The 25,844-nt window shown below is 46.3% G+C and overlaps 1 protein-coding gene across 1 annotated transcript in view; it reads left to right on the top strand.

The window, feature by feature from the left end:
- The first annotated feature begins 517 nt into the window (after positions 1-517).
- The window catches only part of LOC137537136 (uncharacterized), a 134,351-nt gene continuing 109,024 nt past the window's right edge, over positions 518-25,844 (top strand). The window contains exons 1-2 of the mRNA XM_068259266.1: positions 518-578; positions 15,301-16,612. Coding sequence (XP_068115367.1) covers positions 570-578; positions 15,301-16,612 — 1,321 coding nt within the window. The 5' untranslated portion in view covers positions 518-569. The remainder of the gene's footprint in view (positions 579-15,300; positions 16,613-25,844) is intronic.

Raw genomic sequence — 25,844 nt, forward strand, 5'->3', positions numbered from 1 at the left:
GAATGAGGGATTAGAGAGATCAGGGTTCAGGGAGGGAGAGTGGAAGAGGAGAGGAAAGTCACAAGGGCAGTCTGACCCTGACTGGAGAGCTTGTTGTAGATTGTATTTGTAGACATCACCCAACTTGTCTGTCCTGTTCACTGATCATCATTATCATTCACCATATAGCTGACATGCAGTGAAGGGAGAAGAGCTCCGTGTTTGATTCTCAACTCGGGTTCCTTTTAAAATGGACCAGACAAAGTCTCCAGAAATTCTGCCTCTTCCTGGTGTAAGAAACTGTAACTTCCTGTAACTATGATGACACATCCATACTACATCTCCAGCAATTAAATGCATCTGTACAATTTAAGATTTTGTTCAATGAAGAGAAACATTGCAACACTAATAGTATTAGATGACTGAGTGGAGAGGATTCCACAGAGGCTGCAGTTAGCATATTCACCACAAGATGGCGACCTCACCTCTCCCAGGTGGAACGCACAGCCTGGAAATAATGAAACGAAAGAGAGGATGAGGCGCAACAGCAGGAGGAGAAGTTGCAGGCGGGAGGTGGAGGGAAAGCACGGATGGAAGAGGTAATTGTGTGATTGTTATATATTGAGCAGAGCAGAGGTCGGGGTGGACATACTTTGTTACAGAGGAGGTCACAGTACACCTGATCATCCCCTATTCCCCTTGCAGTAACTGCCATACAACTACCCAACCCAGGCTACCCAATATGGGGCACGTCTGGCTCCCTATATGGGGGTGGCTACCTAATGTGGGAGACATCTAGCTACCTATATTGGAGGGCTACATAATAATGGATACATCTGGTTACCTATATTGGTAGCTACCTAATATGGGGCACATCTGGCTACCTATATGGGGGTGCCTACCAAATATGTGGCAAATCTGGCTACCTATATTGGAGGCCTACATAATATGTGACTGACTGCTTTATTCCCCATCTGGTGATTAGTGATTGAATATCGATCGACTATTTACTGCTATTGTGTTTCCTGTTTATTGATGGCCTGCATACGTATCTGTCTCCCTATATAGTCTGCTGGGCGGAGCAGTGCTTTTCAGCTCTGCTAGATTTGGGCGCAGCCGGCGCCTCCTTAGATTACAATAGGAAACATTCCTATTGCAGCGCTCAGTGAGTAACGTCGGCTCCGTCAGAAGACGGAACCGAGGTTGCTTAAAAACATAATAATTCGACCTCCAACAATCGCTGAAAGCCGAATTATTTCATTCCCCTACTATCCATGGCGGCCTGGAGGGGGAATAGTAATTACATCGGCCCAGACTTGTGCAGAAGCAGAATCAGCCATATACCACTGTATTCTGCGCCCAAGTCTACCGGCGCCGATTTCAAATGTACTCTCTGCTGGGCCATGCTCTTCTCCAATTTTGTACTATGTTCCCAAGGAACGCATGGCCAGACTCCCACCTCCATTATACGGAGCCCCCACCTGCGCACCACCTTCTCCCCCTCACCGCACTTCTGCTGGGAACACCGATCAGCTTTGCTCCCTGATGCCAGGGCCCTAAAGAAGTCCATCTGGGCCACATCCACCTCCTCACTAGAGCCGATACACAGGCAGAGAGCGCCACAGAGGCAGACTTGCAGGGGCTCTCATTAGACTATCCATCCTCCGGCCATCCCATCCATCTTCCTAGCAAACGTCCGATCCCTCCCAAGTAAGCTCAATGAGCTCCTGTCACTCAGCTCCTGGCTCAACAATAACATCCCAGATAACCCACTACATCTCCCAAACATTAGCCTCTTCCAAGCCCGATAGAGACGTTATATTATCTGGGAAGGAGAGAGGAGGCGGCATCTGCTTCTGCATCAGCTCCGCGTGGTGCCCAGCCACTACCATTCTTACTAAATTCTGCTGCTCCTCATCAACTTCACACCCACATACTCACCAAGAGAGTTCTCCTCCTTTGTACTCACAGGAGTCTACACTCCTCCCCCCTCAAGCTCCCCCCCCCCCTTCCCCGACATGGATGGCAAGAAAGACCACTGCCTACTGCCTTATCCAACTAATCCCCACCTACAGGAGGCACCTTGAGTCCTGCATGGATGCAGAATGCTGAAAGGTGCCAAATTCTGTTCAGCAGGCATTTAAGTGAGACCTGAGGCAAATATTGCGTAGTATGGCTACAAGAGCACCAAATAAATAAAAGTATCTAAAACGTTTAAAACATGACAGAGGTGCCTGCCACTTCTACTGACCATATCTGCTATTACTCTGTTATTGCCTGATGAAGCGAGATCAAACATGCAAAACATGTTGCATTGTCCCCTGATGTATGTAAATAACCTTGTTCTATTTGACAAACTCATTGGCAATATTTGTGTCTGCTTGGAGGAGGCACGTCCACCACGGCCTCCTCATGTTTTAAACTTTTAGTGCCTATGTATCCATACTACGCTATATCAAGTTCACCCACCCCTGATGGAGGGGTGTTACCCCCTTTTTTTCCACATCTACGGAAAATGACTTTTTTGAGTGGAGTCAGGTCAAATCTCCCCACCTGCCTATACAGTGGTTGCCTTTGAGGTAACCCTGGATTGTGAGTATAGCTTATTAATCTTGCTGCAAAATCCCAGAAAACACAGTGCTCTCCTGAAAGCCATTAAAAGCTAAGCTGTTAAACGCCGGCATTCTTGGAAAAAAAACCACAGCGTTTGAACGAGACGCTGAGCAGAAGCCTGTGTGAACCAGCACTTATACTTCATTTTTACCACCAGTACATACTACACTATATTTGGCTCTTGGTGTCCCTACTCTGTGTTCTGAGGCAAATATTAACCCTTACTGCCAAACACGTACCAGGTACGTCGTGGCAGGTAAATGCTTTAACTGCCAGCAATGTACCTCCTATGTTATTGGGAGTTTTGTCCCCTGGAAAGCAGTGGGAAGGGGGCCGACATCCTTGCTCCCTCCCTCCACTGCCCCCCCCCCCCCCCCCCGCCTCCCTGCATGACTGGATTAGCTGTCAGGAGTGCAATTACTCACCCGATCGCTCCTCCATGTAGTGTGTCCCACGCTGGCAGCCATTCTCTTTCTCTTCCCGTAGTAACAACACGTCATACAGAGAGGAGAGAGGGGACACCGTGTGGAGCCAGCGATCGGGTGAGTTTATTACACACCGACCGCTGCGCTCCAGCCATGCAGGGGGCCCATGTGGAGGGAAGGTGATGTGAGCCCTGCTCCCCGCAGTGGCCCCTATACCTGCTACCTTACAGCTGGGAAAAAATACACTTATTTTTATTAAAAGAAACACACACACACATATAAACAAACAAACAAACATTGGGGGGGGGGGGATCAGTCCCCACCAACAGAGAGCTCTGCTGGTGGGGGGAATCACTTGTGTGCTGTGTCGAGTGGCCCTGCAGCTTGGCCTTAAAGCCGCAGTGGCCAATTTAATGCAAAATGGCCTGGTCTTTAGGGGGGTTTAACACTGAGGTCCTCAAGAGGTTAATAGGATAATTGGATAGGGGTGCAAATTCAGTGCTTGCCACAGGCGCTATTACCCCTAGATTCTCCACTGCATGTGGGTAGCTTGGAATGAACAACCAATCTTAGTTTGTTTAAGGCATGAAAGAAAATGAGAAAAAAATATTCTGCCAGTTTTCTTTCTAGAAAAGCATTTAGACTGAAGTTTGAACCTTAACCACATGAGCGGTATGGATGAGCTCAGCTCGTCCATACCGCCGCAGGGGATCGGGGGATGGCCCCAGGTGAGTTGTTTTTTTTTAATACAAATTGTTTTAGATCACATAACTAGCACTTGGCTAGCTACATGTAGCCCCCAATCGCCGCCAGAACCATCTGATCCCCCCCCCCCCCCCCAATCGCCGCCCTTATACAGGGAGTGCAGAATTATTAGGCAAGTTGTATTTTTGAGGAATAATTTTATTATTGAACAACAACCATGTTCTCAGTGAACCCAAAAAACTCATTATCAAAGCTGAATATTTTTGGAAGTAGTTTTTAGTTTGTTTTTAGTTTTAGCTATTTTAGGGGGATATCTGTGTGTGCAGGTGACTATTACTGTGCATAGTTAGGCAACTTAACAAAAAACAAATATATACCCATTTCAAGTATTTATTTTTAACAGTGAAACCAATATAACATCTCAACATTCACAAATATACATTTCTGACATTCAAAAACAAAACAAAACAAAAACAAATCAGTGACCAATATAGCCACCTTTCTTTGCAAGGACACTCAAGCCTGCCATCCATGGAGTCTGTCAGTGTTTTGATCTGTTCACCATCAACATTGCATGCAGCAGCAACCACAGCCTCCCAGACACTGTTCAGAGAGGTGTACTGTTTTCCCTCCTTGTAAATCCACATTTTATGATGGACCACAGGTTCTCAAAGGGGTTCAGATCAGGTGAACAAGGAGGCCATGTCATTAGTTTTTCTTCTTTTATACCCTTTCTTGCCAGCCACGCTGTGGAGTACTTGGACGTGTGTGATGGAGCATTGTCCTGCATGAAAATCATGTTTTTCTTGAAGGATGCAGACTTCTTCCTGTACCACTGCTTGAAGAAGGTGTCTTCCAGAAACTGGCAGTAGGACTGGGAGTTGAGCTTTACTCCATCCTCAACCCAAAAAGGCCCCACAAGCTCATCTTTGATGATACCAGCCCAAACCAGTACTCCACCTTGCTGGCGTCTGAGTCGGACTGGAGCTCTCTGCCCTTTACCAATCCAGCCACGGGCCCATCCATCTGGCCCATCAAGACTCACTCTCATTTCATCAGTCCATAAAACCCTAGAAAAATCAGTCTTGAAATATTTCTTGGCCCAGTCTTGACGTTTCAGCTTGTGTGTCTTGTTCAGTGGTGGTCGTCTTTCAGCCTTTCTTACCTTGGCCATGTCTCTGAGTATTGCACACCTTGCGCTTTTGGGCACTCCAGTGATGTTGCAGCTCTGAAATATGGCCAAACTGGTGGCAAGTGGCATCTTGGCAGCTGCACGCTTGACTTTTCTCAGTTCATGGGCAGTTATTTTGCGCCATGGTTTTTCTACACGCTTCTTGCGACCCTGTTGACTATTTTGAATGAAACGCTTGATTGTTCGATGATCACGCTTCAGAAGCTTTGCAATTTTAAGAGTGCTGCATCCCTCTGCAAGATATCTCACTATTTTTGACTTTTTTAAGCCTGTCAAGTCCTTCTTTTGGTCCATTTTGCCAAAGGAAAGGAAGTTGCCTAATAATTATGCACACCTGATATAGGGTGTTGATGTCATTAGACCACACCCCTTCTCATTACAGAGATGCACATCACCTAATATGCTTAATTGGTAGTAGGCTTTCGAGCCTATACAGCTTGGAGTAAGACAACATGCATAAAGAGGATGATGTGGTCAAAATACTCATTTGCCTAATAATTCTGCGATCCCTGTATATACCCCCCCCCCCCCCCCCCCCGGAACCCGCGATGGCGCAGCCTCTCCAATAGCCTCCAGGCGTCACCATGGGGAGGATCGGGACTATGCATGACGTCAGACATCATGTCTGATCGTCGCCATAGCGATGACAGAAGCTGTTCCGGGAAGTTGCAGTTCTGGATGGGTAAATATAGCCGGCGGCGATCAGGGGAATCAGAGCAGTGCAGCGGGACTTGGGGCACATGTGTAGCTAGCTTAGTGCTGGTTACACTATATAAAAGAAGTTTGTAACAAAAATTTCCCTCCTGCGGACGCATGGCCGCAAAAATTGATTGCCAGGGAGGTTAAAAGACAATTGAAGTGAGAGGGATATGGGGGCTGCCATATTTATTTCCTTTTAAACAATAAAAGTTGCCTGGCAGCTCTGCTGATCTATTTGGCTGCAGTAGTGTCTGAATAACCCCAGAAACAAGCATGCAGCTAATCTTACCAGATCTGACAGTCTTGTCAGAAACACCTGATCTGCTGCATGCTTGTTCAGGGGCTATGGCTGAACTGAAGCTGATAGTAAAATGTCTCTGGAGTACTCTGTACACCGGGCATTTTATATCCTCCAAGCTTTATGATATATTTGTTTAGTTATTTTATTCTTGCTCTGAATCAAAGCCTCAGACAGATTATCTGAAAATCCTTTTGATTTTAGGATACCCCACCACTCAGGTTCTATGCGGAGAGATGAAGAAGTCTGAGCTGAGCAGGGCCCGGTGTCAGGAGATCTGGCCGATCCGGCAACAGGATAGGTTCTGTTATTGCTGAACTCTGCAGTAGAGCAAACCATGGTCTTTAGGGGACAAAGAGCTTCTTTTAGAATAGCTCGGGCCTGGTATCTCCGGATCTTGTTGAGAACCTGCTGTAATAAGTTTAGTAGAGGAACCACACAGATTAGATTCAATCCCCAATCCACCAAAAACGCATCCAGAGTCAAAGGATTGTCCTGTGGGCATAGAGAACAACATATTTTGCATTTTCTGGGAAACAAATCCACCTCTGTGGTGCCCCAAAGAGCCAATATGTCCCTGTAACCTCATTGTTCACACAGCATTTGTCATGTGTGAGCGCTGATCGGCTGAGATAGTCTGCCAGACAATTCAAAGACTCCTTCAGGTGTACTGCTCTTAGGCATTCATAACACTGCTCTGCCCAGTGGGGAATCCGGCAAGTCTGGGACCAAAACAATTGTCTTCTCGTTTCATCCCCAAAAGCTTCACCCACCCAAATGTATATATGCTATGATACTGCTGCTGTCAGTCCGTACAGTAACATAATATCAAAATATCTGTATGCTGAAGGACTTGCCATACAGCCTACAACCAACTCTCTGCTGTTCACTGATTCTGGATCCATGTGGACCTGTATTGTGCAAAAGTCCATGTGGGCCCCCCAACCCCAAGAGCTGCCATCTGTCATGGTTGTCTTTTGGGATGGATAACTCCATAGGCCTTGATTCATGAAGTGTTACTGAACGCTTATTGAGCTTTAGGTAATTTAGCACTATCATTTAGCGGAAGTTAGTATTCATAAGTGACATCGGATGTCAGTATTGTGCGTGCGGTATTCTGGCGGTAATTGTGCGGTACATTTTCAGACACTAGTATTCAAGGAGCAGGAAAGGGGCGTGTCAGGGTGGTAAATTCCAAACACAATATCGCCCGCACTGCCCTGTCTTTATTTATGTTTCTGCTGTCGTTGTATCTAAAGGGAACCTGAACTGAGTAAAATTATTTAAAATAAACACATGATGTAGCTGCAAATCAATATTACATCCTTACCTCGCTGTCAGTTCCTCTCAGAAGCTCACCATTTTCTTCTTACAGTGATCCTTTCCAGTTCTGACAATATTTTGTCAGAACTAAAATATACCAGTTACTGTCGGTTATATATCAACTGCTGTCAATTACAACTGAATGTGAAAGCTAATGCCCATGTTTCCCTATGGCTCAAGTGGGCAATATTGCAGTGTAACAGTGTGCTAACCAGGAAGCTGTTATGGGGTAATGACCATTTTTTTTTCAAAATGGTGGACAAAAAATTATATTGATCACAGATGACAAACAGGACGCAGAAGAGGAGAAAGCTTGATGAGTAGACTACACAGGAGGTAAGTATGACATGTTTATGTTTATTTTCACTTTTCATTTGCAGTTCAGGTTCTCTTTAAATTGTAACTATTACTTGTTATGGAGCACATATGAACACACCCCTAGAAGCTCCAAAAGCTTTTTAGCCAGCCTCCGTAGCCCACAATGCACCTTCCTTACCCACAATGCACATGAAAACGTCTTTTATTCGATAAAAGATTGCTAGTGTCGATATTTACTGCATGTTTACCGCATCATTACCGAACACTAGCGATCTTTTAACGAACAACTGCTGACAACTAAAAAAATAATTGCTGAATACTACTAAGCATTCGGTAAATTTCACATGCGGTAAATTAACGAAAAGCAGATTTTTACCGCAAACTGTTTGATGAATTGAGGCCATAGACTTCCCTGGATAGATGAGGTGGATTCTGCCACCAGATAAGGGATACTTTCACAACTTCTTGTCTAAGGATCTGAAGTTCTTTGTTCCAGACTTTGAGTATCCATTTTTATAGGATCGTGGTGTGTAGTTGTCCCCACTGGAGTGCCAGGAATGTGGAGGTCAGTATTCTCAGGACTGCCATGGCCTTTCCTATTGATATAGCCCCTGTATTCTGAAAAGAGAGAAAAGAAAAGACTTAAAGTGGATCCGAGGTGAACTTTTACTCATCGCGTAATTGTGTTCCTTTCCTATTGTTTATAGGGCATTCCTCAAGCCAAATACTTTTTTGTTTTTGTTTTAATACTCTAATTCCCTATAAACTAAATAAACCACGCCCACAGGTTTTCAGAGAGCCTTGGCAGTAGCAAAGGGTCATGGGAGCTCAGTCTGGGCAGGAGGAGGGGAAGGTGTTACTAACCATTGATATCAGAGGCAGAGGGGAGGAGGGAGGAGGGGGATTAGGTTTTTTTTCACAGGCTTAGTGATCAAGATACAGATAAGCCTGCCTCTGTGTAATGTTTACAAACAACATGGCTGCTCTCATTGTATCACAGGAAGAAATAATCATTTTCTATTAAAGCTGTTTGCATCTATATTTGCGGTGTAAACTATCTAAACTTTAGATAAAATATATAGACAAGTTATTTGTTATAGTTAGTTTTTCATCTCGGATCATCTCGGAGACTACTGAATGAATGTTGTCCATTCAAAATCACCTGAATTGTACTGCTTCAACCTTTTCAGATTCAGGATAAAGTGAAATTGTCGCTGAGGTTTTTACACAAGGAACACTGGGGGAATAATATCCCTGAAGTCTCTGACGTTTGGAGTGTGAGATTTTGGTGGTGGTGGGGGGAGGGGAGGCGTCACAAGGAAATTTCTTGGGGTTGGGTGTTGACCGAGGAATATTTTCAGATGTGAGCTGAAGTAAAACACTGATGTTGGTAAATAGTAAACACATAGATGGCAGTTGTGCTGGTTGCTGTTTAGCAGTTAGATGTCAGGTGATCAGCAGGCTGGAGCCAGTGAGCTCATGCAAGTATATATGAAATCCAGCACGTTTCTGAAGATCATGAAGACAATTCAATCATGTTAAATAAGTTTTCACGAATCCCATTCCACAATTTAATCCCTCTGTTAAGGTCTTAAAGGGGTTCTGTGGAGGGAGTTAAAAAGACAAAATCTGACACTTACCTGGAGCTTCTATCGGCCTCCTGCAGGTGTCATGTCCTGCGCCACCCTCTGATCCTCCATTCCCCACCACCGGTCCCGCTCTAATCTAGCGTGGCCGCACGCGTCATCGGGAGCATGCTGCGCAGATGTAGTGCAAGAAAATATTGTACTGCGCCTGCACAGTAAGCTCCCGGTGACGCATGCGGGAGCGAGCACTATTCGTCTATTTAGACGGATATTAGACCGGGACCGGCGGCGGGGAAACGAGGATCGTAGGAGGACGGCGCGGGACATTACAGCTGCAGGGGCCGATAGAAGCCCCAGGTAAGTGTTGGATTTTGTCTTTTGAGCCCTTCCACAGATCCCCTATAAACATTTTCATACATTTTATTTTTCTTATTCTTAACCACCTTGGCGGCAATGATGAGCTCAGCTCGTCCATTACCTGACGTGGTGGATTTCTCAGCCCCTGGAGCGTCTTTTTGCACAAAATTTTAGGAGGGGGTGTAGCTAGCACTTGGCTACCTACATCACCCCTCCGATCGCCCCCGACCTGCTCTGATCCCCCCGATCGCCGCTGTTTTGACTTAAACCACCCCCCCCCCCCCCCCGGAGCCTGAGCCGGCACAGACTTTCTGTAGCCTACAGGGGTCGCTATGGCGGCGATCGGAACTGTGCATGACGTCATGTCAGATCATTGCCATAGCAACACCTGAAGCTATGGCGGAAGTCTCGGCCATCGCGGGATCTCTAAATATTGCCGGCGGAGGGGGGACACAGTGCTGGGGGACTAGAGCTAGCTACAGTAAAAAATAACCATTTTATTTCAAAAAAGCCACCCGTGGCTGCAATAAATGGAACGCCAGGGTGGTTAAGGCTAACTTCAAAAATGAACCAAGAAACATTTCTAGTACACATTTATGAAACAGTTCAAGACATTAACAGAGGGTTCAAATTATAGAATGGGTTTCATTGGGTCCTGTGACGTCATGTCCGATCATCGCCATAGCAACGCCTGAAGCTATGGCGGAAGCCTCGGCCATCGCGGGATCTCGGCCAGGTAAATATCGCCGGCGGCGAGCGGAGGGGGGCGGTCACAGTGGCGGGGGACTAGTGCTAGCTGGAGTAAAAAGTAACCTTTTTTTTTTTTTTTTCAAAAAAGCCACCCGTGGCTGCAATAAATGGAACGCCAGGGTGGTTAAGGGTAACTTCAAAAATGAACCAAGAAACATTTCTAGTACACATTCATGAAACGGTTCAAGACAGTAACAGAGGGTTCAAATTATAGAATGGGTTTCATGCCACCTTATTTACCATGAATGACTTGGCTTCATGATCTTCAGAAACCAGCTGGATTTCCTGTATACTTGCATGAGCTCACTGTCCAGTAAGCAGGAAGCAGTAACCTAATGTCCGTTACCAGCTGTAGCCGCAGTTTGTGTTACCTGTCACTAGTTAGATATACAGTGGTGTGAAAAACTATTTGCCCCCTTCCTGATTTCTTATTCTTTTGCATGTTTGTCACACTTAAATGTTTCTGCTCATCAAAAACCGTTAACTATTAGTCAAAGATAACATAACTGAACACAAAATGCAGTTTTAAATGATGGTTTTTATTATTTAGTGAGAAAAAAAACCTCCAAATCTACATGGCCCTGTGTGAAAAAGTGATTGCCCCCCTTGTTAAAAAAGAACTTAACTGTGGTTTATCACACCTGAGTTCAATTTCTGTAGTCACCCCCAGGCCTGATTACTGCCACACCTGTTTCAATCAAGAAATCACTTAAATAGGAGCTATCTGACACAGAGAAGTAGCCCAAAAGCACCTCAAAAGCTAGACATCATGCCAAGATCCAAAGAAATTCAGGAACAAATGAGAACAAAAGTACTGTAATTGAGATCTATCAGTCTGGTAAAGGTTATAAAGCCATTTCTAAAGCTTTGGGACTCCAGCGAACCACAGTGAGAGCCATTATCCACAAATAGCAAAAACATGGAACAGTGATGAACCTTCCCAGGAGTGGCCGGCCGACCAAAATTACCCCAAGAGCGCAGAGAAAACGAATCCGAGAGGCCACAAAAGACCCCAGGACAACATCTAAAGAACTGCAGGCCTCACTTGCCTCAATTAAGGTCAGTGTTCACAACTCCACCATAAGAAAGAGACTGGGCAAAAATGGCCTGCATAGCAGATATCCAAGGCGCAAACCACTTTTAAGCAAAAAGAACATTAAGGCTCGTCTCCATTTTGCTAAAAAACATCTCAATGATTGACAAGACTTTTGGGAAAATACCTTGTGGACCGACGAGACAAAAGTTAAACTTTTTGGAAGGTGCGTGTCCCGTTACATCTGACATAGAAGTAACACAGCATTTCAGCAAAAGAACATCATACCAACAGTAAAATATGGTGGTGGTAGTGTGATGGTCTGGGGTTGTTTTGCTGCTTCAGGACCTGGAAGGCTTGCTGTGATAGATGGAACCATGAATTCTACTGTCTACCAAAAAATCCTGAAGGAGAATGTCCAGCCATCTGTTCGTCAACTCAAGCTGAAGCGATCTTGGGTGCTGCAGCAGGACAATGACCCAAAACACACCAGCAAATCCACCTCTGAATGGCTGAAGAAAAACAAAATGAAGACTTTGCAGTGGCCTAGTCAAAGTCCTGACCTGAATCCTATTGAGATGTTGTGGGCCAAAATTCCTCCAGAGCGCTGTAAAAGACTCGTTGCAAGTTATCGCAAATGCTTGATTGCAGTTATTGCTGCTAACGGTGGCCCAACCAGTTATTAGGTTCAGGGGGCAATTTCTTTTTCACACAGGGCCATGTAGGTTTTGAGGGTTTTTTTCTCACTAAATAATAAAAACCATCATTTACAACTGCATTTTGTGTTCAATGATGTTATCTTTGACTAGTAGTTAACAGTTTTTGATGAGCAGAAACATTTAAGTGTGACAAACATGCAAAAGAATAAGAAATCAGGAAGGGGGCAAATAGTTTTTCACACCACTGTATGTTGAAATCGGCAGGCTGGAAGACAAAAGCTACGTGGGACGCCATCACATGATAAGTAGGCGGACTTCCGCTGGAATAGCCTTGCCTCATGTAATATTGAAAACTTATGCTTATAGCATCCTGTCTAAAGCTGGGAAGGAGACAAGTCTCAAGGAGGGGTGCTGTCCTGAGGATGTGCTGGGAAAAACTATTTTCGCCATCGTTGGCTTTTATAAAAAAACTAAATTATGTACGTACGTTATTGATGGGGTTCACAGAAAACGACTTGCTTTTTCTATTTCTTTATTTGTTACATTTTCCTACTTCTAATTGGTACAGCTGTGATGTGTATTTATGGCCAGATGTCACTAGGGGGCAGTGTGAGACAATAACAGAGGACTTCTGCTTTCATTTTCTATATTTTCTGCTAGAGAGTGAGATCAAAGTATTCCAGGAATTAACAGCACAACAAATTCTGCCAACTGAGGTGAAAAGCAGCAGAGCACTTATCTCAAACTAGATAACTATTGAAGCTGCTAATGGGATAATAGTTGTGCTTTAAATACTGAACCCATAAGGTCCTCCTGGAGCAGCTACCACCTCCAGTTGGTGCCTCACACGTATGCACACTCTCTGTATTACCTTATCTCTGGATCTCTATTACTTCTTATGCTATAAATCATGCATTTAAATACACCTCTTATCATTTGTGTTTATTACTGCAGTCACAGGAGTTTTATGTTTATCCCAGCTGCTATGGGAGGCCGGCCTGTATCTCTTCCCTGTGACGGAGGACATTTCCCTGATAGCTACAGTGCATGTGCTGCAGTTGTGGCTTGTGGTAACCACTGATGGACTGCCGCTGTGCATGTACTGCAGTTGTGGCTTGTGGTAATCATTGATGGGCTGCCGCTGTGCATGTGCTACAGTTGTGGCTTATGGTAATCACTGATGGACTGCCGCTGTGCATGTGCTGCAGTTGTGGCTTGTGGTAACCACTGATGGACTGCCGCTGTGCATGTACTGCAGTTGTGGCTTGTAGTAATCATTGATGGGCTGCCGCTGTGCATGTGCTGCAGTTGTGGCTTGTGGTAATCACTGATGGGCTGCTGCTGTGCATGTGCTGCAGTTGTGGCTTGTGGTAACCACTGATGGACTGCCGCTGTGCATGTGCTGCCGTTGTGGCTTGTAATCACTGATGGACTGCCGCTGTGCATGTGCTGCAGTTGTGGCTTGTGGTAATCACTGATGGGCTGCCGCTGTGCATGTGCTGCAGTTGTGGATTGTGGTAATCACTGATGGACTGCCGCTGTGCATGTACTGCAGTTGTGGCTTGTAGTAATCACTGATGTGCTTCTGCTGTGCATGTGCTGCAACTGTGGCTTGTGGTAATCACTGATGGACTGCCGCTGTGCATGTGCTGCAGTTGTGGCTTGTGGTAATCACTGATGGGCTGCTGCTGTGCATGAGCTGCAGTTGTGGTTTGTAGTAATCACTGATGGACTGCCGCTATGCATGTGCTGCAGTTGTGGTTTGTAGTAATCACTGATGGACTGCTGCTGTGCATGTGCTGCAGTTGTGGCTTGTGGCAATCACTGATGGGCTGCCGCTGTGCATGTGCTGCAATTGTGGCTTGTGGCAATTACTGATGAGCTGCCGCTGTGCATGTGCTGCAGTTGTGGCCTTTGGTAATCACTGATGGACTGCTGCTGTAAATGTGCTGCAGCTGTGGCTTGTGGTAATCACTGATAGACTGCCGCTGTGCATGTGCTGCAGTTGTGGCTTGTGGTAGTCACTGATGGACTACCGATATGCATGTGCTGCAGTTGTGGCTTGTGGTAATCACTGATGGACTGCCGCTGTGCTTCAGGTGCTGCAGTTATTGCTTGTGGCAATCATTGATGGGCTGCCGCTGTGCATGTGCTGCAGTTGTGGCTTGTGGTAATCACTGATGGACTGTTGCTATGCATGTGCTGCAGTTGTGGCTTGTGGTAATCACTGATGGACTGCCGCTGTGCATGTGCTGCAGTTGTGGCTTGTGGTAATCACTGATGGACTGTCGCTATGCATGTGCTGCAGTTGTGGCATGTGGTAATCACTGATGGACTGCCGCTGTACATGTGCTGCAGTTGTGGCTTGTGGTAATCACTGATGGGCTGCGCCTGTGCATGTGCTGCAGTTGTGTCTTGTGGTAATCACTGATGGACTGCCGCTGTGCATGTGCTGCAGTTGTAGCTTGTGGTAATCACTGATGGACTGCCGCTGTGCATGTGCTGCAGCTGTGGCTTGTGGTAATCACTGATGGGCTGCCGCTGTGCATGTGCTGCAGTTGTGGCTTGTGGTAATTACTGATGGGCTGCCGCTGTACATGTGCTGCAGTTGTGGCTTGTGGTAATCACTGATGGACTGCCGCTGTGCATGTGCTGCAGTTGTGGCTTGCATCTGTAGGTAAATTCTGCCTGGTAGATCATTTTCAATTTGTTTTTGAAGCGGCTCACAAGCTTAAAATTGGCAGCGCCTCTGGTCTGAGAAATCACCAACCCTCAGCAAATTGTTATTTTGTGTTCTCTGTTTATTAAAGAGACTCTGTAACAACAAAAACCTCCCCTGGGGGGTACTCACCTCGGGTGGGGGAAGCCTCCGGATCCTAATGAGGCTTCCCACGCCGTCCTCTGTCCCACGGGGGTCTCGCCGCAGCCCTCCGAACAGCCGGCGACTGTGCCGACTGTCAGTTCAATATTTACCTTTACTGGCTCCAGCGGGGGCGCTGTGGCGACTTTCGGCACGGAAATAGACGGAAATACCCGATCTCCGTCGGGTCCGCTCTACTGCGCAGGCGCCGGAAACTTGCGCCTGCGCAGTAGAGCAGACCCGGCGGCGATCGGGTATTTCCGCCTACTTCGGCGCCGAGAGGCATCAGAGCGCCTGCGCAGGAGCCAGGAAGGTAAATATTGCGTCACGGCTGTACGGAGGGCTACAGCGAGACCCCCGAGGGACGCAGGACGGCGTGGGAAGCCTCATTAGGATCCTGAGGCTTCCCCCACCCGAGGTGAGTACCCCCCAGGGGCCGTTTTGTCGTTACAGTTCCTCTTTAATACTAATGTTTTACATATATAATTTCTTATACTTTTTAGAACTCAGATCTGAGCTCAATGAACAAGAGACATGTGAGGAGTGATCAGCAGTCCATGGAGGAGGGTGACATGATGAGGACAATGAAAGAGGAAGAAGAGACGTATGCGAGGAGTGAGCAGCAGTCTATGGAGGAGAGTGACATGATTGGGACAATTAAAAAGGAAGAAGAAGAGACCCATGTGAGGAGTGATCAGCAGTCTATGGAGGAGGGTCATATGATGACAATTAAGGAGGAAGAAGAGGAGACGTATGTGAGGAGTGATCAGCAGTCTATGGAGGGGGGTGACATGATGGGGACAATTAAAGAGGAAGAAGAAGAGACGTATGTGAGGAGTGATCAGCAGTCTATGGAGGAGAGTGAGATGATGAGGACAATTAAAGAGGAAGAAGAAGAGACATATGTGCGGAGTGATCAGCAGTCTGTGGAGGAGGGTCATATGATGAGGGCAATTAAGGAGGAAGAAGAAGATACATATGTGAGGAGTGATCAGCAGTCTATGGAGGGGGGTGACATGATGGGGACAATTAAAGAGGAAGAAGAAGAGACATATGTGCGGAGTGATCAGCAGTCTGTGGAGGAGGGTCATATGATGAGGGCAATTAAGGAGGAAGAAGAAGAGACATATGTGAGGAGTGATCAGCAGTCTATGGAGGAGGATGACATGATGGGGATAATTAAAGAGGAAGAAGAAGAGACGTATGTGAGGAGTGATCAGCAGTCTATGGAGGAGGGTGACATGATGGGGACAATTAAAGAGGAAGAAGAAGAGACGTATGTGAGGAGTGATCAGCAGTCTATGGAGGAGGGTGACATGATGGGGACAAATAAAGAGGAAGAAGAAGAGACGTATGTGAGGAGTGATCAGCAGTCAATGGAGGAGGGTGACATGATGGGGACAATTAAAGAGCAAGAAGAAGAGACGTATGTGAGGAGTGATCAGCAGTCAATGGAGGAGGGTGACATGATGAAAACCATTAAAGAAGAGGAAGAAGAAGAGACGTATGTGAGGAGTGATCAGCAGTCTATGGAGGAGGGTGACATAAGGACAATTAAAGAGGAAGAAGAAGAGACGTATGTGAGGAGTGATCAGCAGTCTATGGAGGAGGGTGACCTGATGAGGACAAATAAAGAGGAAGAAGAAGAGACGTATGTCAGGAGTGATCAGCAGTCTGCAGAGGAGGGTGACATGATGAAGACAAGGAAAGATGAAGAAGAAGAAACATATGTGAGGAGTGATCAGCAGTCTATGGAGGAGGGTGACATGATGGGGACAACTATAGATGAGGACCCTCTTCCAGAAAGCAGAACAGGTGAGTTATCAACATTAAATATTGAATATCTTTAGCTGTTATGACTGTGTCACTGATCACAGACCGGCCATATTAGGGGTGTAAACGTTAGATTTTCCTCATCTAAAACTTTCTTAATTGTGTTTAATAGTCAATATTTGTGTGACAGCGCTCCTCTTCAGATCTACAAAGTAAAACACAAAATAAAATCGCACATAGTGCATTACTGCAATTTCAAATGACAGAGTTCACACGGCCCCAAACGTGCATATGTGATATCAGTGTGCTCCACTCGTGATAAACAATATCCCCTCCACACCAGCAGCTCACCAGATGGACACCACCTCACAATCCAGGTGGGTCTAGCGCTTAGCCTTAGAGCGGCAAACTTCAAAATCACAGCCTCCACACTATCTTTGTTCACAATTGGATCAATCCACTTTTAATATACAGTTCCACTTGTAAAAGATAAATAAAAACATACATAGCGTAACACAGTTTTGCTAGTCAGAACGGCCTGCGCAGTTTCAGCGCACTCACGTAAGTTTGAAGACAAAGGGCATCTCGGGCATCACAGCCCAACAGTATCTATCCCCTGCTCGCGGTGCCGGCGTCCCGATCCTCCGCTCCCCGTGGCTACTGTTTCCTCAACGTGCGCGTCTCTCTCCTGCTGCCCAGTGACGTCAGCGCTCCTGGTCACGCCCTATTGATCTTAACAATTTACATACAAGATTGTGGGACATCTATCTAATTCCGGCAGGCGCAGTTTGTGTTTAAAGAAGTATAATTGTGTTTAATGACAGTTTACTAACAGTCACAGTACAGTCACCCTGGTGGCTTTGGAGTGCCCTGTTCTGTTTTGTCACACATAGCGTTACCGGCCTGTAATAAGCTGATAATGGCCACAATACATAACTGTACACAGTTTGGACACAGTAGGGGTGACTTGGTGTTACTAGCCTGTAATATGCTGATGATGGTCACTGTACATTACCATATACAGATTGGTGACAGTAGAGGGTGACTTAGGGTTACTGGCCTGCAATACTGGCCTTGCAGACAAATCATGACAAGTGTGCTCCCTGCCTGCGTCTCTAGAAGGGTGTAAGCTGGGGGTGTTCTGTAAGACGCACGACTACTTGTACTGCAGACAAATCATGACAAGTGTGCTCCCTGCCTGAGTCTCTAGAAGGGTGTAAGCTGGGGAGGGTGTTCTGTAAGATGCACGGCCACTCGTGCTGCAGACAAATCATGACAAGTGCGCTCCCTGCCTGAGTCTCTAGAAGGGTGTAAGCTGGGGGAGTTCTGTAAGAGGCACGGTCACTTGTGCTGCAGACAAATCATGACAAGTATGCTCCCTGCCTGAGTCTCTAGAAGGGTGTTGTGAGAGAACGTGGAAAAGCCGCAGCGTGTACTGACAGCAAGGCGGCTGATTTCGCGTCCAACGCGGCAGTCTGCACGCGGAAGCGTGCGTCTGGTAACATGGCAGAACGCGGAAAAGCCGCCGCATGTACTGACAGTAAGGCGGCTGGTTCTGCGTCCAGCGCGGCGGTTTGCACGCAGCAGCGTGCATCTGGTGTGGCTGAGTCTGTTAGTTCACACAGGTTTAGGAATACGCGCGCGCACGCTGAGAGGCAGAACTTTTATGATGGCTAAGGGGGGATCAGCTGACCAGGCCGGTCAGCTGACCTCAGATTACTGCTGGCCACTCTCAAATTGTCTGCCGTTGCGAACACTACGTGGAATCACTCAGACCTTAGTCAGATCCAACAGTGTGTTTGAACCAAGGACCTGGGAATTCACACTGAGCTAGATTACTTGTGTTATCTTTCTGTTATACTTCAGACTAGTTCCAGGGTGTAGACACCACGGACCTCACACCCAAGACTAGGGAACTTGTGTTATCATTCTGTTATACTTCAGACCAATTCTAGGGTGTAGAGACCACAGACCTCACACCCAAGACTAGGGAACTTGTGTCATCATTCTGTTATACATCAGACTAGTTCCAGGGTGTAGTGACTACGGACCTCACACCCAAGACTAGGGAACTTGTGTTAGCATTGTATTATACGTCAGACTAGTTCCAGGGTGCAGAGACCCTGGCCCTCACACCCAAGACTAGGCATTGTTTGATATTTGTTATGACCTGTTGTTTTCCTGACTATCCCTCTGCTCTCTGATTCGGTACCACGCATATCTGATATTGCGTTGCCAAACCCTGCCTGCCCTGGATACTGAATCAGCCTTCTGTCTTTGTACTTTGTCTGTCCATGTGTTGCCGACCAGGCGTGCCCGACCTCGAGTGCTATCTCTCCTCTTAAGAGATAGTCTCCAGATCAGATAGTGACATCCACCTTCAGGTGTCACTCACTCTCTGCTCCTTCCTACCTTCAGCCTGACTCCGCCCCTTGGAGAGTCTCAGGCTGCTGGAAGGTTTCTGTACTCTCTATAGCAGTACCTCCTGTACTGCCTAGGGCAGGGGTAGGGAACCTATGGCTCGGGAGCCAGATGTGGCTCTTTTGATGGCTACATCTGGCTCACAGACAAATCAGTTTGGGTTGATTCACTAAGCTACATTGCTCAAGCAGCGCAGCTTAGGCCCTTTTTACACTCAGTTGCTTTTAGTTGAAACTGAAAGAAAACTGATTTTTCAAAGCAATGCCCATGTTTTCTATGGCACAGTTCCCACTATACACGTTTTAACTGAAAGCTTTTTCACAATGCACTGCTATTGAAAAATGCATACCAACGCATACTAACGCATTAAGTGTAAAAGGACCCTTAGTGTGGCACGCAAGAAAAATTTTCAAAGTAGGCACGCTACTGCTGTAGCATGCATTACTAACTTACTCGCGCTACCCCAAAACGAACTGTTGCTCTAATTGTCCCACTCTGGACCCTGTCAGATCCAGTGACTTTGTAGGATGAGATCCCTGCACATTGATTGGCCCAATAGGCTGCCTGGTAACCTATTGGGCCAAAGTGCGAGGATCTTGTCCTACAAATCGAATCAACCCACAAGTCAGCTAGCTAATTGTGCAAGCTGTCAGTATTTCTCCTGTTTGCCTCTCGGGGGAAATTGCTGATGTTGCTGAAACCCAAGAAAAGCTGAAGAAGTGTCTGACACTTCCACTTTCTGGAGGATCAACTGTATACACATAACCATGGCAACAGGGACATGAGCCCTACTGCCCCAGTTTGAAACATTGTATGGCTCTCACAGAATTACATTTTAAAATATGTAGCGTTTATGGCTCTCTCAGCCAAAAAGGTTCCTGACCCCTGGCCTAGGGCCACCTGCTCATCAGGTGAGTTACTCAAAGTCATACTGTTACACCAAACACTCACTATATATATATATATTTAGAGGTGTCCAGAGGTTCGTACTATATCTGTATTATTAGTGATTCTGCAGATCATCCATAATCAGGTATAGATCTGTATTCTTGGTGATACTGCAGATCACCAATAATCAGATTCTCTCTGTGTGCTGACACCGATCGTTACAGAATGGCAGACCAAAACCAAATGGACGCACTGTATAGTCATGTTGAAGTCCTGACTACCGCGGTAAACAATCTTTCCGGGGTAATTTTGAACCAACAGACCCAGATCAGCCAGCTATTTGGGGCTATTCAGGAACTTCAATCAGCTATAAACTTAGTGCGATCTCCTCCTAGCACAGACATACGTATGCCTGTACCCGAAAGGTTTTCTGGTCACAGATCTGACTTTCAGAACTTTAGAAATAGAGTGTTATCATACTTTGAGTTGAGACCTAATTCATCTGGAACCGTGGCACAGAGAATTACGTTTATTAAGACTCTGTTGTCAGGGGATTCCCAGACCAGGGCATATAGTCTCCCGATAGGGCATGAGGCCCTAGCCTCAGTTGAGGAATTTTTTAAAGCAATGGCTATAATTTATGATGATCCAGACATTGCCTCTACCGCTGAGCGGAAGCTCAAGACGTTGCTGCAGGGCAAGGATCCGGTTGAAAATTACGCAGCTGAGTTTAGGAAATGGGCAGTATCTGCGAGATGGGGGTCATTTGCACTGTTGGACTGTTTTTTTGGCAGGGTTGTCTGATACAATTCATGATGTGATGATTGGACATCCTGAGCCCAAATCTGTAGATGAGGCAATTTCGTTGGCCGTGCAGATAGATCGCCGTTTGCGCTACCAGAGACAGAATATTCAGACTAGGGAACCCAAGACTAGGGAACTTGTGTTAGCATTGTGTTATACGTCAGACTAGTTCCAAGGTGTAGAGACCACGGCCCTCACACCCAAGACTAGGCATTGTTTGATATTTGTTATGACCTGTTGCTTTCCTGACTATCCCTCTGCTCTCTGATTCGGTACCACGCATATCTGATATTCCGTTGCCAAACCCTGCCTGCCTTGGATACCAAATCAGCCTTCTGTCTTTGTACTTTGTCTGTCCGAGTGTTGCCGACCTGGCTTGCCCGAACTCGAGAGCTATCTCTCTCCACTAAAGAGATAGTCTCCAGATCAGTCAGTGACATCCACCTTCAGGTGTCACTCACTCTCTGCTCCTTCCTACCTTCAGCCTGACTCCGCCCCTTAGAGAGTCCCAGGCTGCTGGAAGGTTTCTGTACTCTCTATAGCAGTACCTCCTAGGGCTGCACGATTTTAGGGAAAAATCGAAATTGCGATTTTTCTCTCAGAAATTGCAATTTCGATTTTTTTTTTCCCCCGATTTTTTTTTTTTCTTTCACAACATGGTTTTGCACTTTAGGGCAGCGGGGGGGAGGGGGTCGGCCGCAGTTCATGTTGACGATCTGGTGCAGCAGCAGCTTTCATAGTGCCCGCACTGCCCAGTCTGCTATCTGTAGTACCTTGTGTCTGCCTGGCCCGCTGTGCGCGGATTGGCCAGAAGCAGGGAATATGTATGAGTGTTAATGAGCGTGGGGGCGGATCCACTCGAGCAGCGGCTGAGCACATACAGCTTTACCTATCACTGGATAGCGATGGAATGACGGCAGCGGTAGGCGGAGCTGTATGCTCTGTACAGCTCCGCCTACCGCTGCCGTCATTCCATCGCTATCCAGTGATTGGTAAAGCTGTATGTGCCCAGCCGCTGCTCGAGTGGATCCACCCCCCCGCTCATTAACACTCATACATATTCACTGCTTCTGGCCAATCCGCGCACAGCAGGGCCAGGCAGACACAAGGTTCTACAGACAGCGGACTGGGCAGTGCGGGCACTATGAAAGCAGCTGCTGCTGCACCAGATCATCAACATGAACTGCGCCCGCCTCCCGCTCATTAACACTTGTATATATGTATGTATAAGTGTTAATGAGCGGGGGGCGGGCACAGTTCATGTTGACGATCTGGTGCAGCAGCAGCTTTCATAGTGCCCGCACTGCCCAGTCCGCTGTCTGTAGTACCTTGTGTCTGCCTGGCCCCGCTGTGCGCGGATTGGCCAGAAGCAGTGAATATGTATGAGTGTTAATGAGCGGAGGGCGGATCCACTCGAGCAGCGGCTGGGCACATACAACTTTACCAATCACTGGATAGCGATGGAATGACGGCAGCGGTAGGCGGAGCTGTACAGAGCATACAGCTCCGCCTACCGCTGCCATCATTCCATCGCTATCCAGTGATTGGTAAAGCTTTATGTGCCCAGCCGCTGCTCGAGTGGATCACCCAACCCGCTCATTAACACTCATACATATTCACTGCTTCTGGCCAATCCGCGCACAGCGGGGCCAGGCAGACACAAGGTACACTACAGACAGCGGACCGAAAAACCGAAGCTACTGACGATCAGTAGATCGTCTTGCCACAAACCACGGTTTCGGTTTTAAACCGATAAACCGTGCAGCCCTAGTACCTCCTGTACTTCCTAGGGCCACCTGCTCATCAGGTGGGTTACTCAAAGTCATACTGTTACACCAAACACTCACTATATATATTTAGAGGTGTCCAGAGGTTAGTACCATATCTGTATTATTGGTGATTCTGCAGATCATCCGTAATCAGGTATAGATCTGTATTCTTGGTGATACTGCAGATCACCAATAATCAGATTCTCTCTGTGTGCTGACACCGATCATTACAGGTGTAAGCTGGGGGTGTTCTGTAAGAGGCACGGCCAATTGTGCCGCAGACAAATCATTACAAGTGTGCTCCCTGCCTGAGTCTCTAGAAGGATGTAAGCTGGGGGGTGTTCTGTAAGACGCACGGCCACTTGTGCTGCAGACAAATCATGACAAGTGTGCTCCCTGCGCAGATATACTCTTAGTAGAAAGTGGTACTCAAGCCCCTCAACTCGATCCTGTGTTGAGGGGCTTGAGTACCACTTTGGGTGGGAAGCGTTACGAGCCAGGGAGGGTCCTAAGTGGATTAGGACCCTCTTAAAGTAAGAGCCTATCCTCTAATTGCCTGTATTTGACTTTTATCCAGTAGTAAAAGTTCTTGTATAGTCCACTAAAAAGCCTCCCTGTTTGCTCTATCTGCACAGTGAGTGCATACAGGTGGAGGAGTGGAGAGACAGATCATCTACTAAGAAGAGTATATCTGCGCTGTGTTAACTTTGTATATCTGACTATCTGGATGCGAGGATTCATCCCCACTCAGCAGCACTGTATTCAGTAGTAATTGGGGCGCCACGGTCATTCTTTTGAAAAGTGTGCCCCCTGCCTGAGTCTCTAGAAGGGTGTAAGCTAGGGGGTGTTCTGTAAGATGCACGGCCACTTGTGCTGCAGACAAATCATGACAAGTGTGCTTCCTGCCTGAGTCTCTAGAAGGGTGTAAGCTGGGGGGTGTTCTGTAAGATGCACGGCCACTTGTGCTGCAGACAAATCATGACAAGTGTGCTCCCTGCCTGAGTCTCTAGAAGGGTGTAAGCTGGGGAGTGTTCTGTAAGATGCACGGCCACTTGTGCTGCAGACAAGGCAGCCATATGCTTAGGCCCTTATACACAAGTTATACATTTGTTACACGGTAATGTCATGTATGACATATTCAGGCAGGGATCACACTTGGGGTAATTGCAGGCATTCTGCTGTGATGATAAATCACATGAGAAAACTCAAGTAATGCTTTCCTTTGGACATGCATGGTCAGTTGTTAAAATGTACATTTTTCGGCATGCGGGAGAAGAAAACGTTGTTGCTTTTTTTCACACTCTACAATTCCTATTGCTGACAGACAACCGCTGCAATGAGAATGGGAATAGGAGAGCAGCAAAGGCTAGACAGATACTGGTGATAAGGGATTTGATTATTAGGCACACAGATAGGTTCATCTGTTGAAGAAACCGTGAATGCCATACAGTGTGTTGTCTCCCGGGTTCGGCATATAGCGGAACGCATTGGCAGATTATTGGGTGGGGCTGGGGAAGACCCGGCTGTCATGCTACGCATTAGTAACAATGACAAAGTTAATGGGAGATGGAAGGTCCTCACAAATGACTTTCAGCTACTTGGAGATAAACTTAAAGCAAAGACCTCCAAGGTGGTATTTTCTGAAATACTACCAGTGCCACGCGCTACATCTGAGAGACAGAGGAAGCTTAGGGAGTTAAATAAGTGGCTGAGAAATTGGTGCAGGAAGGGGAAGGGTGTTTGTTCCTGGAGAACTGGGCTGACTTTGCAGTTGGCTACAGGTTCTTCTCTCCAATGCAGCAGGGATGGGCTACACCTAAATGGGGAGGGTGCAGCTGCATTTGGGAGAAGGTCGCTAAATGGTTAGAGGAGAAAAATCTCAATGTGTTGACAAAATAAGGTAAAAAAAACAGTTATAGCCTAATATTACAGGGAATGGATAGGGGGTGGGGGTGGGGGCAGTGTAAAAAGTAAGGAGGTAGTGCAAAGTTCATGAAGCCCATTAAATGTAACCAAAATTGGAAAATGTGGTGGTAAAAATATAAAGTGCATGGTACCCAATGCTAGGAGAATTGCTAATAAAATGGATGAACCAAAGTTTGTTCTGATCGACAAAGGCTATGATATTGTGGAAATAACAGAGACATGGATGGATGAAAGCCATGACTGGATAGCAAATTTAGAGGGATACAATGTGTTTAGGAAGGACAGAGCAGGGAGAAAAGGTGGAGGGGTTTGTCTTTGTTAAAAACTCTTTTACAGCTGCCATGAACGATGAACTGGATGAAGATTGTGAAGATGTGGAGTCTGTTTGGGTAAATATTCATGGTGGAAATAATGGTTGTTAATGTTGTTAATTGCTTATTGGGGTGTACTTCATGTCGCAATATATTCAGGATACTGCCGAATGGCAAATACTACAGCAGATTGAAAAAACTGCAAGTAAAAGTGAGGTCATAGTTATGGGGGATTTCAACTATCCAGACATTGATTGGGATATTGAAACTACTCATTCCAGTAAAAGTGGCAGATTTCTGTCACAGCGGAACATCTAAAACGATAAAGTTTAGAGAAGCAAAGTTAAGTCAACCCAGGCAGTCACTAAGTTCGCTGGACTGGGATAAAATACTACAAGGGAAGAACACTGAAAGGAATATTCCATATGGAAACAAAATGTCTAGGAATAACAAAAAATGCCTCTTTGGATGAATGGAAAGGTTAGAGATAAAATGAAGTGGAAAAAGAATGCTTATAAGGCCTTAAAACAGGAGGGGACCGAGGCTGCATAAAGCAATTATAAGGAGTGCAATAAAAGTTGTAAAAAAGAAATTAGGGTGGCAAAGATTGAAACTGAAAATCAAATCGCTAGGAATATCAAATCTAACCCAAAGAAGTTTTAATATTAATTTATTAAATTATTTTTAATATTAAATATTCAATGCAGGAAGGAGTGAAGGCAAGACAAAATAAAATAAAAATTGATAAGGCACCTGGCCTGGATGGCATGCATCCTCGGGTCCTAAGGTAATTAAGTTCAGTTATTGATAAACTCCTTTATCTTATCTATTTGTGACTCCTTTGCAACTGGCAGAAATCCAGTAGACTGGTGTACAGCCCACGTTTTCCCATTATTTAAAGTGACACTGAAGCGAAAAAAAAATGATGATATAATGAATTGGTTGTGTAGTACGGATAATTAACCATTTATGCCACCTGAACATGATCCTCACGTTCAGGTGGCTGTCGCAATGCTGATGCCCGCGCGCCCCCGTGCTGTCCCCCGGTAGCCCAGGGATCAATCAATAGGAACATGGTTCCTGTTAATTGATACGAGTCCCCAGCAGAAAAACCGACGGCCTCTCATAAGAAGCCTCGGTCTTTCTGGGAAAAAA

This window comes from Hyperolius riggenbachi, chromosome 10, assembly GCF_040937935.1.
Source record: "Hyperolius riggenbachi isolate aHypRig1 chromosome 10, aHypRig1.pri, whole genome shotgun sequence".
In the NCBI taxonomy this organism is placed as follows: domain Eukaryota; kingdom Metazoa; phylum Chordata; class Amphibia; order Anura; family Hyperoliidae; genus Hyperolius; species Hyperolius riggenbachi.